Genomic DNA, 16,093 nt, shown 5'->3' on the forward strand with positions numbered 1-16,093 from the left:
ACAGATGGGGTCAACGATCGCACATTATTGCAGAGGAAAAGGTGAATTAAGGCAAGGCAACTGATGTGAACATACAACAAATGGTCCCAGATGCACAACATGCCAATAAAACTGGCACCACCAAGAAAGAGAAAATATCCATTTTGAACTATATGCAACAATCTTTTCGTTGACCACATGGATTTGAAACTACTGAAGATATTATACATTGTTAGCATCCACATACCTTTTCTAGTAAAATCAGGGCTATAAAATTTATTTATGCAGTTCAATGAATGATATTAATCTCAATTATGCTGATCTGCTCTCACAAAAATATATTCAGTTTTAAAACTGGTGAGAGATTAAAGTTTATACCCATAGTTAATGGAAAAGCATCTAATAAATTGATATATAGAGGCTGAATGGAATAAATCCAATGACAAGAAAGAATGCTTGCTTTATATAACATGATGATCCCAGTTATTGGGTAATGCCACAGCAGAACTACTAGAGTAAGATTTTAAAAGCGGTGTCTTAAGAATCATATCTGGACAACAAGGTACCTGCTTCTTCTCTTGCTGATCCAGTTCTCCTTTACTTGTATCTGAACTGGTATCTTCTTCATCGGAGCTAAAAATGATTTCTTCTTCATCGGAGTTGATGTCCATTTCTAAAGAATGGTTATCCTGATCCTGTATCGGGCTACAAAGAAGTTAATCAGAACAGGGTAGAGTCTTACGCTTTCAGCTTATGTTGAATATTAAAATTCAAAACCCTTTTATTTGAAAGAGTGGTACTTCTTTTGAACTAAGAAAAGTTTTAGGGGTGAACATCTTATCTCTCCCAAGTATGGGCTACACGGTGGTTAGCACTGTTGCCTCACAGTGCCAGAGACCTGGGTTCAATTCCTGCCTCAGGTGACTGACTGTGTGGAGTTTACATATTCTCCTTGTGTCTGCATGGGTTTCCTCCAGTTTCCTCCCACAGTCCAAACATGTGCAGGTTAGGTGAATTGGCCATGCTAAATTGCCCATCGTGTTAGGTGTAGGGGAATGGGTCTGGGTGGGTTGCGCTTTGGTGGGTCGGCGTGGACTTGTTGGGCCGAAGGGCCTGTTTCCACACTGTAAGTAATCTAATCTAATCATAGCAGAGAAAAGCACTGTAATCTAACTATGTTCTATAATAATTTAGGAAGACCTGCTACTGCATTAATGTGATTTTCTTTTCCCCTTCACTTTGCACAGCAGTCACCCTAATGCATTTATACTGAAAATATACAAGGGATTTGTGCTGTGAAATGCTTATTAATGTTTGAGCTCATCTATTTTTAATCCATGTTTTCTTATATAAAATGTCACACAACCGGAAGCTGCAGGTACAAACCACTATAAATGCCGGAGGAAACATCACAGAAGCGCTTCACAGGAGGCTCCCAACACAGAGGATGTCACCTAGACAGGGGACGAAACATCTGCAACACAAATTCCCAGCTCGGCGAACAGAACCACAACAACGAGCACCCGAGCTACAAATCTTCTCCCAAACTCAGTCACCTAATTTGAATACTGTTAAGTCATGTGCAGGTAAGCATTATCCTTATCTGACACAGTCTAGACCAGCAACAGTGCTTGGGTCAACATTGCAGAGCTGCTGTTCTTGGGTTGGCAGTTCGAGCTGCTGTAGCTGGGTTGGGGGCTCGGCACAGGTGACTGGTAAATGTTCTACTCTGGCAAAGACCCAGTCCCAAGTCAACTGGATTATGGTGGTACAAACTACACATTGTCTATAGCTTTTTAATTTTTTTTAACCGATTACTCACATCTATGGTCAGTTACATATTAACAATGAGCCAAAATCTGGCCTTGGCAAATATACTATTCCTTGAAATAATTGAAGTGTGGGGAATGGAATATCCTACTGGAACCACATATAGACAATTGCAGTCAGATTGCATGTAGTCTGAAGTGTCACAGGAGATGATTAGACTCTCTCTTGTTGGAGATGGTCATTGCCAGATACTTGAGTGGTGCAAATGTTGCTCGGTCCTGCTGCATTTACACATGGATTGTTTCAGTATCTGAGGAGTTGGGGATGGTCCCGAACATTGTGCAATTATCAGCAAAAATCCCTACTTCTGACTTTACGATGGAGGATGGTCATGGATGAAAGAACAGGTTGGGCCAAGGATACTACTCGAAGGACTTCCTACAGTGACACTCTGGGAATGAGATGACTGGACTCCATCAATCACAAACATTCTTTCGTACTAGCTAGGACTAATGCTGAGGCTTCTTTCCCGATTACGGCTCATTTCAATTTTGCCAAAGTCTCTGATTGCTACACTTGGTCAAATGATGTTCAGTTGTTCAAGACAGTCATTCTCTGAGTTCACTGAGTTCATCTCTTTTGGACTAAGGCTGTAATAAGGTTACTGCCCGATTTGTTCTGGCTGAACCCAAACTGATCATCAGTGAGTGCGTTGTTATAGAAAGTGCTCTCAGTAGCACTGTTAATGACACTTCCCAACACTCTGCTAATGATCAAGAGTATCCATGGGATGGTGACGGGATTTGTCCGATGTTTTGTGAACAGCAAATTCATGGATAATTTTCCACATTGCTGGCAATTCAAGTTTGCAGCTACAGCTTATCCCGTGGCAGGGCTGGTTCTGGAACTCAAGTTTTCACTAATATTACCATAAAGTTCAAACATGGACAAAAAAGCTGAATTCCAGAGGTGACGTGAATGACAGGCCTTGACATCAAGGCTGCATTCGACAGTGTGTGGCATCAAGGAGCCCGAGCAAAACTGGATCATTGGGATTCGGGGACAAACTCTCCTGTGGTTAGAGTCATACCTGACACATAGGAAAATGTTTGTGGTTCTTGGAGGTCAGTCTTCTCAGCTCCAAGACATCTCCACAGGAGTTCCTCAGGGTGGTGTCCTGAGTGCAACCATCATCACCTGCTTCCTCAATCATAAGGTCAGAAGTGAGAATGTTTGCTGATGATGGCACCATGCTCAGAACCATTTGCAACTCCTCAGACACTGAAGCAGTTCATGTCCAAATGCAACAAAGTTAAAAATCACACAACACCAGATTATAATCCAACAGGTTTATTTGGAAGGAGCATGCTGCCTGACCAGCTGTGCTTTTCCAGCACCACTCTAATCTAAACTCCGATTTCCAGCATCTGCAGTTCTCACTTTTGCCAGGTTTATTTGGAAGCACTAGCTTTCAGAGCACTGTTCCTTCATCAGGTGGTTGTGGAGAATAAGATCATAATCACAGAATTTATAGCCAAAGGTGTCCAGTGTCATTGAGATGTGACACAGCAAACAATTTTAAATTAAATCTTTCATCTTTTAGAATAGGATACGCTGGTTTCTGGTCTTTGATATGTAAATCCTAGAACTTTTAAATTACCTTCTCCAGATAGCTCAGTTTTTCTAACAATATGTGTTAAATCTGTCTGTGTCCCAATGTTGAGTCAGCTGCTCTGGCTGCTCATTCTATACGTGCACCACCCTCTGCTTGAAGAAGTTGCCTCTTAGGTCCCTTTTATATCTTTCCCCTCTCACCCTAAACCTAAGCCCTCTAGTTCTGGACTCCCTCACAACCACAGAAAAGATCATGTCTATTTACCATATCCATGCCCCTCATGATTTTATAAACCTCTGTAAAATCACTCCTCAGCCTCCGATGCTCCAGGGAAAAGAGCCCCAGCCTATTCAGCCTCCCCCTGTCACTAAAATCCTCCAAGTCTAGCAGCTTGGACAAGGACAAGGACTGTTTCCTGGGGTGGGGAAGTCCAGATGTAGAGGGCATAGGTTTAGGGTGAGAAGGGAAAAATTAGTAAGTAACCTAAGGGGCAACTTTTTCACGCAGAGGGTGGTGTATGTATGGAATGAGCTGTCAGAGGAAGTGTTGCGAAGCTGGTACAATCACAACATTTAAAAGGCATCTGGATGGATGTATGAATAGGAAGGATTGAGGGGCATATGGGCCAAGTGTCGGCAAATGGGACTAGAATGGGTTCAGATATCAGTTCGGCATGGACGAATTGGACCAAAGAGTCTATTTCCATGCTGTACATCTCTATGACTCTTGTTAATTCTTTAATTATTCACTGTCATTTGCAATTTGATGTGGCCGGACTGCAGACCTTTGGTTGTGAAATCATTTGACACTTGTCCATTGCATGCTGCTTCTGCTGTTTGGCATTCAAGTTCTGTATTGTAGCTTCAGCAGGTTGAAATCCATTATACCGATATTCCTACCATGCTCCTTTCATTGAAAAAGAATTGATCCTCTGGCTTGATTGCAATGGTGTAATGAGGGATATGTTAAATACAATTCTGATGATGCCAATGATCCAAAATGCCTCATGAAAACCCAGCTTTGAGTTGTTAGATCTGTTCTGAATCTATTCCATTTAACAAACCGATTGTGCCACACAACACAGTGGAGGGTAAGCTTAGTATGGAGGTGGTCAGGCAGCATCAAAGGAGAAGGAGAATCGACATTTTGGGCATAAGCCCATCTTCAGGAAGGGCTTTCCTGAAGAAGGGCTTAAGCCCGAAACATCGATTCTCCTTCTCCTTTAATGCTGCCTGACCTGCTGCGCTTTTCCAGCAACACATTTTCAGCTCTGATCTCCAGCATCTGCAGTCCTCACTTTCTCCTCGAAGACTTTGCAGATCTACAGCATGGTGATATTATTTCCACTGCCTAGGGTGATGCTGGGTGATTTGTCCAGTTTTATTCCCTTTTGACTTATTTAAATAGTAGCTCAGTACAACTGAGTGGTTAGTTCAGCCATTTCTGAGGGCAATAAAGAGTCAAGTACATTGCTGTGCATCTGGAGTCAAAGGTAGGGCAGACCAGATAGGGACAACGTCCTTAACGGACGAATGAAGTAGATGAGTTCTTTTTACAACAGTTGATCATGGTTTCCACAAAAAGGCAAGATTTCATTTCCAGACGTTTGTTAATCAATTACATTTAAATATCACCAGCTGCTGAGGTGGTATTTAAACCAGTGTCCCAGGGCATCAGTCCAGTGACATCATCACTACATCAGAAGCTCTTGGAAAGTATGCATGAATGAGTTTTAAATCCTGCAACCAGAATTTGAGTTTCTGTGAAAAATGTTTATCCATCATTCAACAATTCTAAGGAAAGCAAAAATAGCTCAATTAATGTTTAGCCTCTCCATCCTGAGTTATAAATAATTTACATCCTATTCATTAACTACAGTCCCAGCAATAAACAGGAAATTTACTTAGGCCTCCAACTGTCGTTTAAAATTGGAATCATTTGCATACCATTAATTCCATCACCATCAGGAGAGTTATGAAGGACTCTATTATTAACTATTGCAGAGTTAAGCTATCCAAGAGTAGGTAAAATTTAAATGACATACACGTGCTTTCATTTTTAAACAGCTAATCAAGGTCAAAGAGAAGCCTCCCGATATAAATATGTTATAAAGTTCAAACAATTATGCCAGTTCAGGCCTTGATAAAACTGCAACTGCCATAAAATTCACTGCATGTCTATTGTTTCAGTGCAGCCTGTGAAACTCAGGGTTCTGGACACTCATCAAATACCTTTAATAGACTAGCTTTCAGTGTCTTTTAGGCGTAAGAAGCAACAATGACTTCATGTCGAACTGTAAAATCATAGATCCAGGGAGTGATTCATTAACACCAGTTTTATTGAAATAATGCATCATAAGCAATTAATGCCTCATCCAGCCTCTGCACCATTACTTTTGGAAACACCACAAGGTATTAAACAACACATTACTCCATTTCCTCTTCACTTTGGAACTATTATTCAAAAATATGGAGTCTAATTGCACAATAACACAAAATCCAGCACACTCACTTGACCTCTTAAGCCCTCTCCTGCCATATTGTCAGACTACTTACTAATAATCAATCTTAGTTGAGCCATGATTTCCTCTGCTCTCTCCTGCTAAACATCTAAAATATGGAACCACTGCCTTTTAATTCTCAGTGTAAACTTTGTGCCCTCTCTAATAACTCTCCCATATCAGGCCACAAAAAAGTTTGAGTCACAGTGTTCATGCCAGTGTCTTTTCTGGCTCCCAAACTGAACATTTGAAACCCACATACTACTGTCACTGTCCCACCTGAAACTTCTGTCCTCGCCTAGCTGAATTCTTCAATTTCATTTTTCACAATTGCCAACTGCAAAAGGCTGCTCTGTCCTAACTAACATCTGGATTTTAAAATTTTCATCCTGGTTTTCAGTTAAGTGATTTTGCACCTTTTGTTTGCTACAATGATCTTCAGCCCTACAACCTTCAACTCTGAGAAATCTGTACTCCTCCAATGACATGATGCTGCCACAGTGGATAAACAACAGAGATAGTCAGTTTGATTTCAAAAAAGGACAATAGAAGAAAAGAAGGGCTTGAATGCAAGTCTTTGAGACACAGTCCTTGACCCAAAATTGAATGATAAATTTTGAGATGATGCATTTTTGCACTCAATACTAGTTTAAAAAGGAAGACACTGACATGACATATCTTTACAATGCTTTTTGATGGAACCACCTTTGTTCAGTTCCAATCTTATCTATATGACTTGATTGGATCCAATGTATTGTTGGCAATGATTTGACTTTGTTACATTAATCATCAAGCAGATGGTGATGTAGTCCAGGTCAAGAGCTCAAAACACATCACAGCAGTTGGTAGAATTTAATGTAATAAATTGATTTTAAAAAGCTAACTGAAAATGATATCATAATCAATTGTTCACCAATGTCCTTTAGAAAAGAAATCTACAGTCCTTGGCTGGTCAAGGCTACATGGTCTGTACATCACAATATGGTTGATGTTTAACTGCCCTTTGAAATGGTTCATAACTGCTACTCATTCCAATGGCAATTAAGGACGGGCAACAAATAGTAGCTTTGCTGGTAAGAACATTTTTTAAAAAATCTAGCTTAACCTTATCTTGTGGACCACCTGATTTTGACTACTGTTATATTATTAGCATTTTTATTAATTGTAATAAATGTTTGTGTTCTTTTGTTAAAAGCACATTGGCAGCCTCTTATGAATATATTCAATGACTGGTATATTTGGAAAGAATTGGTAATAACAATTGGTAACTAAATCAAATGACTTATTGTCTAGTAAACTCTGCCATCTGACTTATGGAGTACTGCCAAGAGCTGGGATCATAAACTTAAGACTGTTCCCACCAATTGCCAAATTCATAACTTGAGATTCAGACTTAGAAGGATTATCATAAAAAGGATGAGAAAACATCAGAACACATCAAATGCTTGAACACAAATGACCATTTCTAAATTCACTCATGGGATGTGGGCGTTGCTGACTAGGTCAGCAGTTATTACCTATTTCTGGTTACCCTCGAGAAGGTGGCGGTGAGGCACCTCTTGAACCAGTGCAGTCCATTTAGTGTAGGTACCCATAATACCATGAAGAGTTTGACTCAGTAAGGCGATTTGCAAGGCTGGATGTTGAGGGCTTTGGATTAGAATTAGGAGATGATGATGTTCCCACATTCCTTACCATCTTTCTCCTTTTGATAGTAGTAATTGTGGATTTGGAAGATGAATTTGTGCAGTGAATCTTGTAGATACACGCTGCAGCAACTACGCGCCAGTGGTGGTGGAGTGACTGAATGTTTGTGGTTGTTATGCCAATTAAGAGAGCTGTTTTATTTTGGATGATGTCAAGCTTTTTGAGTGTATTTGGAGCTGCACTCATCCAAGCAAGTGCAAGTGTTCCAGCACGTTGCTGACTTGTGCCTTTTAAATGCTGGGGAGGCTTTGGAGACTCAGGGAGTGAGTGATGACTGCAGGATTCCTAGCTGCAGAGCTCGTCTTATAGCCACAAGTATTATATTAGTAGTCCAGTTCAGTTTCTGGTCAATGGTAATCTCCTGGCTGTTGATAGTGGGGAATTCAGTGAAGGTAATGGCACTGAAGGGGCGATGGTCAGATTCTCTCTGTTGGAAATGGTCCATGCCTGGCATTTGTGTGGTGCGAATGTTGCTTACCACTTGTCAGTCTAAGCCTGAATACTGTCTACATCTCATAACACTAGGGCATGGGCTGCTTTATTATCTGAGAAATTGTGAATGCTACTGAACATTGTGCAATCATCGGTGAACATTGCCAATTCTGATTTTATGATGGAGGGAAGGTCATTGATGAAGCAGCTAAAGTTGGTTGGGCCAAGGGCACTATCTTGAGGAATTCTTGCAGGGATGATTTACCTCCAACCACCACAATTATCTTCCTTTAACCAGCTACAACTCCAGCGTGGGTTTCCTCTGGGTACTCCGGTTTACTCCAACAATCGAGGATGTGCAGGTCAGGTGAACTGGCCACACTAAGTTGCCCATTGTGTTAGGTTATTAGTCAGGGGTAAATATAGGCTAGGGGAATGGGTCTGGGTGTTCGGAGGGTCGGTGTGGACTTGTTGGGCCGAAGGGCCTGTTACCATACTGTAGGGAATCTAATCTAATAGTTAGAGGCTGTATACAAAAACAATTCAAGCCTCAGGTGACTGTGTGGTGATTTATCCACTTTTATGCGCTTTAAGATATCCAGCACCTCCTCTTCTATATTATGGACATTTTTCAAGCTGTCACCATCTATTTCCTCACATTTCTATATCTTCCATGTCCTACGCCATAGTAAACACTGTTGCAAAATACTCATTTAATATCTCCTGTAGTTCCCATCTCCTGTCCCTATTCTCCCCCAATTTACCCTTTTGTCCTTAATATATTTATAAAATCCCTTTATTCTCTTTAACCGTATTTGCCAAAGCTGTCACGTGTCCCTTTCATCCTCCCGATTTCCCTATGACATATACTCCTGATGCCTTTACACTCTAAGGATTCACTTGATCTCTGCTGTCTGTACCTGAAGAAGGGCTTATGCCCGTAACGTCGATTTTCCTGCTCCTCGGATGCTGCCTGGCCTGCTGTGTTTTTCAGCACCACATTTTTCAACTCTGGTACTCCAGCATCTGCAGTCCTCTCTTTCTCCTGTCTGTACCTGATGTATGCTTCTTGTTTCTCTTAACCAAAACATCAATTTCTCTCATTATCCAGCATCACCTACACCTACCAGCCTTTCCTTGCACCCTAACAGGAACATACTGTCTTTGGGCTCTGGTTACCTCATTTTTGAAGGCTTCCCATTTTTCAGCCACACCTTCACCTGTGAACATCAGCTCCCAATCAACTTTTGAAAATTCTCACTTAATACTGTCAAAATCGGATTTCCTCCAATTTAAAATCTTAACTTATGGATCTTTGTGAGTTTTGAAACGATTTGTAGCTCAGGACTGAGCTGGGAGGTTCATTTCCAGACGTTTTGTCACCCTACTAGGTAACATCTACAGTGGGCCTCAGGCAAAGCAATGTACATGATTCCTGCTTTCTATTTATATGTTAGGGTTTCTTTGGATTGGTGATGTTATTTCCTATGGTGATGTCATTTCCTGTTTTTTTTCCTCAGCGATTGGTAGATGGGGTCTAACTCGACGTGTTTGTTGATAGAGTTCCAGTTGTAATGCCTTGCTTCTAGAAGTTCTTGTGCTTGTCTCTGTTTGGCTTGTCCTAAGATGGATGTTTTGTCCCAGTCGAAGTGGTGTTCTTCCTCCTCCGTATGTAAGAATACTAGTGAGAGAGGGTCATGTCATTTTGTGACTAGTTGGTGTTCATGTATCCTGGTGGCTAGTTTTCTGCCTGTTTGTCCAATGTAGTGTTTGTTACAGTTCTTCCACGGTATTTTGTAAATGACATTAGTTTTGCTTGTTGTCTGTATAGGGTCTTTCAAGTTCATTAGCTGCTGTTTTAGTGTGTTGGTGGGTTTGTGGGCTACCATGATGCCAAGGGGTCTGAGTAGTCTGGCAGTCATTTCCAAGATGTCTTTTATATAGGGGAGAGTGGCTCGGGTTTCTGGACATGTTTTGTCTGTTTGTTTGGGTTTGTTGCTGAGAAATCGGCGGACTGTGTTCATTGGGTACCCTTTTCCAGCATAATTTTAACACTAATATAATTATGACTGCTGGCCCAAAGGTTCTTCCCCATTGACAATTCAGTCAGTTCTCTGCCTTATTTCCTAAGAGTAGGTAAAGTTCTGCACCTTCTCTCGTAGGTACGTCCACATACAGAATCAGAAAAATTTCTTATATACAGTTGAGAAATTCTTCTCCATCAAAACCCTTAAAATTATGGCAGCCCCAGTCTATGTTTGAAAGTTAAAATCCCTTACCATCAGTTTCAGGACATCACTGCAGAAGTTCCTCAGGGTAGTGTCCAAACCACAGATTTCTTCAGCTGCTCAATCATCTTCCTTTCATCATGAAGTGAGAGGTCAGACTATTTGCTTATTCCTCAGATACTAAGCAGTCAGCATTCATATGTAGCAACCTAGAAACATCCAGGCTGGACTCACAACTGTCAAGTAACATATGTGTCACAGAAGTGACAGACTATGAACATTTTGAACAAGACAATCTAACCATTGTCCCTTAATGTCAACAGTATTACCATTGCTAAATCCTCTATTATTAACATCCTAAGGGTTACCATTAACCAAGACCTGAACTGGCTACAATATAAAGTCAGAGGCTGGGAATTCTGCAGCAGGTAATTTACTTCCTGTCTCCCCAATGCCTGACCATGATTTACAAGCACAAGTTAACAGTGTGATAGGATAAACTCCACTTGCCTGGGGGAGTGCACTCCAACAACACAAGAACACAACCCTATCCAGGACAAGGCTGTCCACTTGATTGAAACTCTATTCTTCCCATCTTCAATATTCAGTTCCTCCAATGATGCACAGTGACAGTATATATCATCTGTAAGATGCACTGTAGTAACTCATCAAGGCTTGTTTGGCATTGTCTTCCAAACTCATGTCCTGCACCGAAAAAGGCAGATGCAAAGCAACATCACCAGTTGCAAATTCCCTTCCAAGTTACACACTATTCTTGGAACAATGCTGCCATCTCTTCCCTGTTGTTGGTTCAAAATCTTGGAATTCCTTTCCTAGCAACACTGTGGGCACATCAAGGATCGCAGCAGTTTAAAAGACTGTTATCCACTAACTGCTCAAGCGGAATCAGAGTGGGCAATAAACGGCCCACCTAGCGAATATATACAAGATTTAGGGAGCTGACATATTCTGGTCATAGGTTGATACCCTGGGCTCTAAACAGGACCTTTCTGGAGCTCTTTCTGGTGCATTACTTCACTGTTCAACATGCTGATTGCAAGGCCAAAGTTGTCATATGCATTTGATTAGATTAGATTCCCTACAGTGTGGAAACAGGCCCCTCAGCCTAACCAGTCCATACCGACCTTCTGAAGAATAACCCACCCAGACCCTTTTCCCTCTGACTAATGCACCTAATACTAAGGGCAATTTACCATGGCCAATTCACCTGGCCTGCACATCTTTGGACTGTGGGAGGAAACTGTAGCACCCAGAGAAAACCCACGCAGACACTGGGAGAATGTGCAAATCCACACAGACAGCCGCCCAAGGCTGGAATCAAACCTGGGATCCTGGTGCTGTGAGGCAGCAGTGCTAACCACTGGGCCACCGTGCCGCCCCCTTGAGGACATGTCCATACTATTTCAGTGTCTAGCACACAACAGATAGCTGGTGCAGAGTCATCAACAACTAGAACTTGAAGACTTTGGTCGTTGCTTGAAGTGGTCTCAGATTGAACAGCTTTGTATCAATTCATTCTGTGATTCCAATGCCAGGATCGCTATCATGGAAGGCAAAGAGTCATAGAGATGTACAGTATATGGCATCATTAAACATGAGGTGGAGGGGTGCTGGTGTTGGACACACACACACACACACCTGCATCTGCAGACCCGTATCCACAGATACACTCTACCCTGTTTAAAAAAAGCACACAATCTGTCGGCAATCAGTCCATGCAACATGCTACAAATTTCCACTTTGGAAACAGAACCAGTCTGACTCAAGACTGAGACAGACAGACTCCAACCTCACACCCCTAACACAATGTCTGAGCTGAGATGTCACCCCCCTTTTTTAATACTATAAAACCTTAAGTTGTTGCCTTAACCTTAATTCGAAAGAAGCTCTGATACCCACACATTAATGAATCAAAAGCTGCATCCTAATTCCAAGTGATCAAACGCCCAAGAGCAATCCAGGCGTGTTCAATACATCGCACCAGCTGCACGACACCTTGATCTCCTACTACAGATTCTGTGCCCTATGATCCTGCTCCACTAGCGCTGCTCCTTTTGCTAGCTGGCTAGTGGGAAGGATGATAGGATACAGAATTTGAGAGGGATTTGGGGGAAGAGAGAGAGAGAGAGAGAGAGAGAGAGAGAGAAATAAACCTGTTGGTGTATAACCTGGTGTTGTGTGATTTTTAACATCATTAAACATGGTAAAGAAAATCATCAACCCATTAGTTGCCCCATCCTTGATTATAGACTCAACAATTTTCCCACCATTGATGTTAGGATAACTGATCTGTGATTCCTTGGTTTCCCTTGGTCATCCTTCTTAAAGAGCAAATTTGCAATCCAGAGATACAGTTCCTGAATCCAGGGAATGTACTTTCCTGCTTCCTTTAATACCATCAGGAAATCATCAGGTCCTCAGGATTTGTCACTTTTCAGTTCCACTAATTTCCCCATTATTGAAGATTTAGTTCGACCCTGTCCTTGATCCTCTGTTGATTTCTTTGGGACTTCCAGCAAGTTATGCTCCTTTTCTGTCGTGAATACTGGAGCAAAATAATCAGTCAGCATGTCTACCATTTCCTCATGATCAATGATGACATCTCAGTCTTAAGTGGGACAACAGTATTCTTAACCAGCTGATTTCCTTTTACATAACTCTAAAACTCTTCTTACAGACCCCTGTCCCACTAGTTTAAGCCCTCCCAAGTGATAGTAGCAAACCTCCCTACAAGGATACTGCTATCCCTCGAGTGCAATCTCTCCTTTTTGTACAGGTAAGAGATCACAATGATCCAGATATCTGAATCCCTTCCTTGTAGAGCAGTTAGGTGAATTGGCCATGTTAAATTGCCCATAGTGTCCAGGGATGTACAGGCAACATGGCTAGCTGTGGGAAATGTAGGTTAAGGAGATGGGTCTGGATGAGATGCTCTTTTATGTCCCTTAAAAGTTTGCTTTCATAATCCTTTTTTAGCCATTCTCACAAGCTGCTTTATGGCCCTTTGCTGTCCTTGTATTTGTCATACTGTGTGGGATATGCACAGTTCATTGCACTTTTAATTTTAATTTTATTTTAAACTCTTTTTAATTTTATGCTGTCCCTTACCTCCTTAGCTGTGTTTTTTTGTGAATTGCAGCTTGTCCTGCTCATGGGTACAAATGCTTCTGCATAGTATTAACCTTTTTTTAAATATCTACCGCAGCTCCTCAGTTGTTTTACTTATTAGCAGAGCTTCCCAGTTTACTGTCGACAGTCTCTGTCCCATCCCATTAAAAGTCTGCCTTATTTAAATCCAAAATTCTACAATCAGATTTTTGATCATCTTTTATAAATGCTATAGGAAACTCGATCGTGTTATGATCACAATTTGGCAAATGGTCGTGAACAACTAAGACACTAAATAATGGAATGCCCTGCCCGTATCAGTGGTGAACTCTCCTTCTTTATGGTCATTTAAGCGGGCATTGGATAGGCATTTGGAAGTTATTGGGCTAGTATAGGTAGGATTCGGTCGGCGCAACATCGAGGGCCGAAGGGCCTGTACTGCGCTGTATCCTTCTATGTTCTATGTTCTATGTTCTATGTTCTATAAATCAGGCTCACTGCTCATTACTAGATCCAACACTGCTTATCCCCATGTCACATCCAAGACATATCGCCATAGGAAACTAGCCCAGACACATACTAGAAATTCACAACCTTCCTGGCAGATGCTTGTCAGTTTATATTGAAATTAAAATTCCCTATTAATACAACTCTGCCTTTGTTACATAGTTGCCTAATTTCATAATTTATACAATCTAGCATTTCTGAGGTGCTACCAAATGACCTGTGACACTTAATGTGGTTTTCATTCCTTTACGGCTCCTCAGTTCCACCCCTCAGGTTTCCATTGGGTGTTTTCTCCCTCATTATAGAACACAGAACATAAAACATTACAGCGCAGTACAGGCCCTTTGGCCCTCGATGTTGCGCTGACCTGTCATTCCAATCTGAAGCCCATCTAACCTACACTATTCCATGTATGTCCATATGCTTGTCCAATGACGACTTAAATATACTTAACGTTGGCGAATCTACTACCGTTGCAGGCAAAGCATTCCATACCCTTACTATTCTCTGAGTAAAGAAACTACCTCTGACATCTGTCCTATATCTATCACCCCTCAATTTAAAGCTATACCTCCTCATGCTCACCGTCACCATACTTGGAAAAAGGCTCTCCCTGTCCACATTTTCTCACCCTCTGATCATCTTATATGTCTCTATTAAGTCACCTCTCAACCTTCTTCTCTCTAACGAAAACAGCCTCAAGTCCCTCAGCCTTTCCTCGTAAGACCTTCCCTCTGCACCAGGCAACATCCTAGTAAATCTCCTCTGCACCCTTTCCAAAGCTTCCACATCCTTCTTATAATGTGGTGACCAGAACTGTACACAATATTCCAAGTACGGCCGCACCAAAGTTTTATACAGCTGCAGCATAACTTCATGGTTCCGGAATTCAATCCCTCTATTAATAAAAGCTAAAACACTGTATGCCTTCTTAACAACCCTGTCAACCTGGGTGACAACTTTCAAGAAACTGTGTATATGGACACAGAGATCTCTACGCTCAGCTACACTACCAAGAATCTTACCATTAGCCCTGTACTTTGCATTCTGGTTACTCCAACCAAAGTGAATCACCTCACACTTGTCCACATTAAACTCCATTTGCCACCTCTCAGCCCAGCTCTGCATCCTATCTATGTCTCTCTGTAACCAACAACATTCTTCGTCATTATCCACACCACCACCGACCTTCGTGTCATCTGCAAATTTACTAACCCACCCTTCTACGCCCTCATCCAGGTCGTTTATAAAAATGACGAACAGCAGTGGACCCAACACTGACCCTTACGCTAGACCACTAGTAACTGGACTCCAGGATGAACATTTCCCATCAATCACTACCCTGTCTTCTTTCAGCAAGCCAATTACTGATCCAAACTGCTGTTTATCCCGCAATCCCATTCCTCCGCATTTTGTACAATAGCCTACTTGCTGAAATCCATACATACCACATCAACCGGTTTACTCTCATCTACCTGTTTGGTCACCTTCTCAACGAACTCAATAAGGTTTGTGAGGCACAACCTACTCTTCACAAAACCGCGCTGACTATCCCTAATCAAATTATTCTTTTCTAGATGATTATAAATCCTATCTCTTATAACCTTTTCCAACACTTTATCAACAACTGAAGTAAGGCTCATTGGTCTATAATTACAGGGTTGTCTCTATTCCCCTTCTTGAACAGGGGAACCACATTTGCTATCCTCCAGTCTTCTTGTACTATTCCTGTAGACAATGACGATTAAAAGATCAATGCCAAAGGCTCGACAATCTCCTCCCTGGCTTCCCAGAGGATCCAAGGATAAATCCATTCCGGCCCAGGGGACTTATCTATTTTCACACTCTGCAGGATTTCTAATACCTCTTCCTTGTGAGCCTCAATCCCACCTAGTCTAGTAGCCTGTATCTCAGTATTGTCATTGTGAATACTGTCGAAAAATATTCATTTCGTGCTTCCCCCATCTCTTCTGACTCCACATACAACTTCCCACTACATCCTTGATTGGCTCTAATCTTACTCTCATCATTCTTTTATTCCTTAAATACCTATAGAAAGCCTTAGGGTTTACCCTGATCATATCCTCCTCCTGGCTCTTCTGAGCTCTCTCTTTAGGTCTTTCCTGGCTACCTTGTAACCTTCCAGTGCCCTAACTGAGCCTTCACCGCTCATCCTAACATAAGCCTTCTTCTTCCTCTTGACCAGAGATTCCACTTCCTCCATAA

General features: G+C 41.7%; 1 protein-coding gene across 2 annotated transcripts in view; it reads right to left on the reverse strand.

The window, feature by feature from the left end:
* The window catches only part of fgd6 (FYVE, RhoGEF and PH domain containing 6), a 149,083-nt gene that overhangs the window by 115,300 nt on the left and 17,690 nt on the right, over positions 1–16,093 (reverse strand). For both annotated transcript variants that reach the window (XM_060843046.1, XM_060843047.1), the window contains exon 3: positions 546–684. In XM_060843046.1, the coding sequence (XP_060699029.1) occupies positions 546–684 (139 nt within the window). The remainder of the gene's footprint in view (positions 1–545; positions 685–16,093) is intronic.

Source organism: Hemiscyllium ocellatum, chromosome 23, assembly GCF_020745735.1.
Source record: "Hemiscyllium ocellatum isolate sHemOce1 chromosome 23, sHemOce1.pat.X.cur, whole genome shotgun sequence".
NCBI lineage: Eukaryota > Metazoa > Chordata > Chondrichthyes > Orectolobiformes > Hemiscylliidae > Hemiscyllium > Hemiscyllium ocellatum.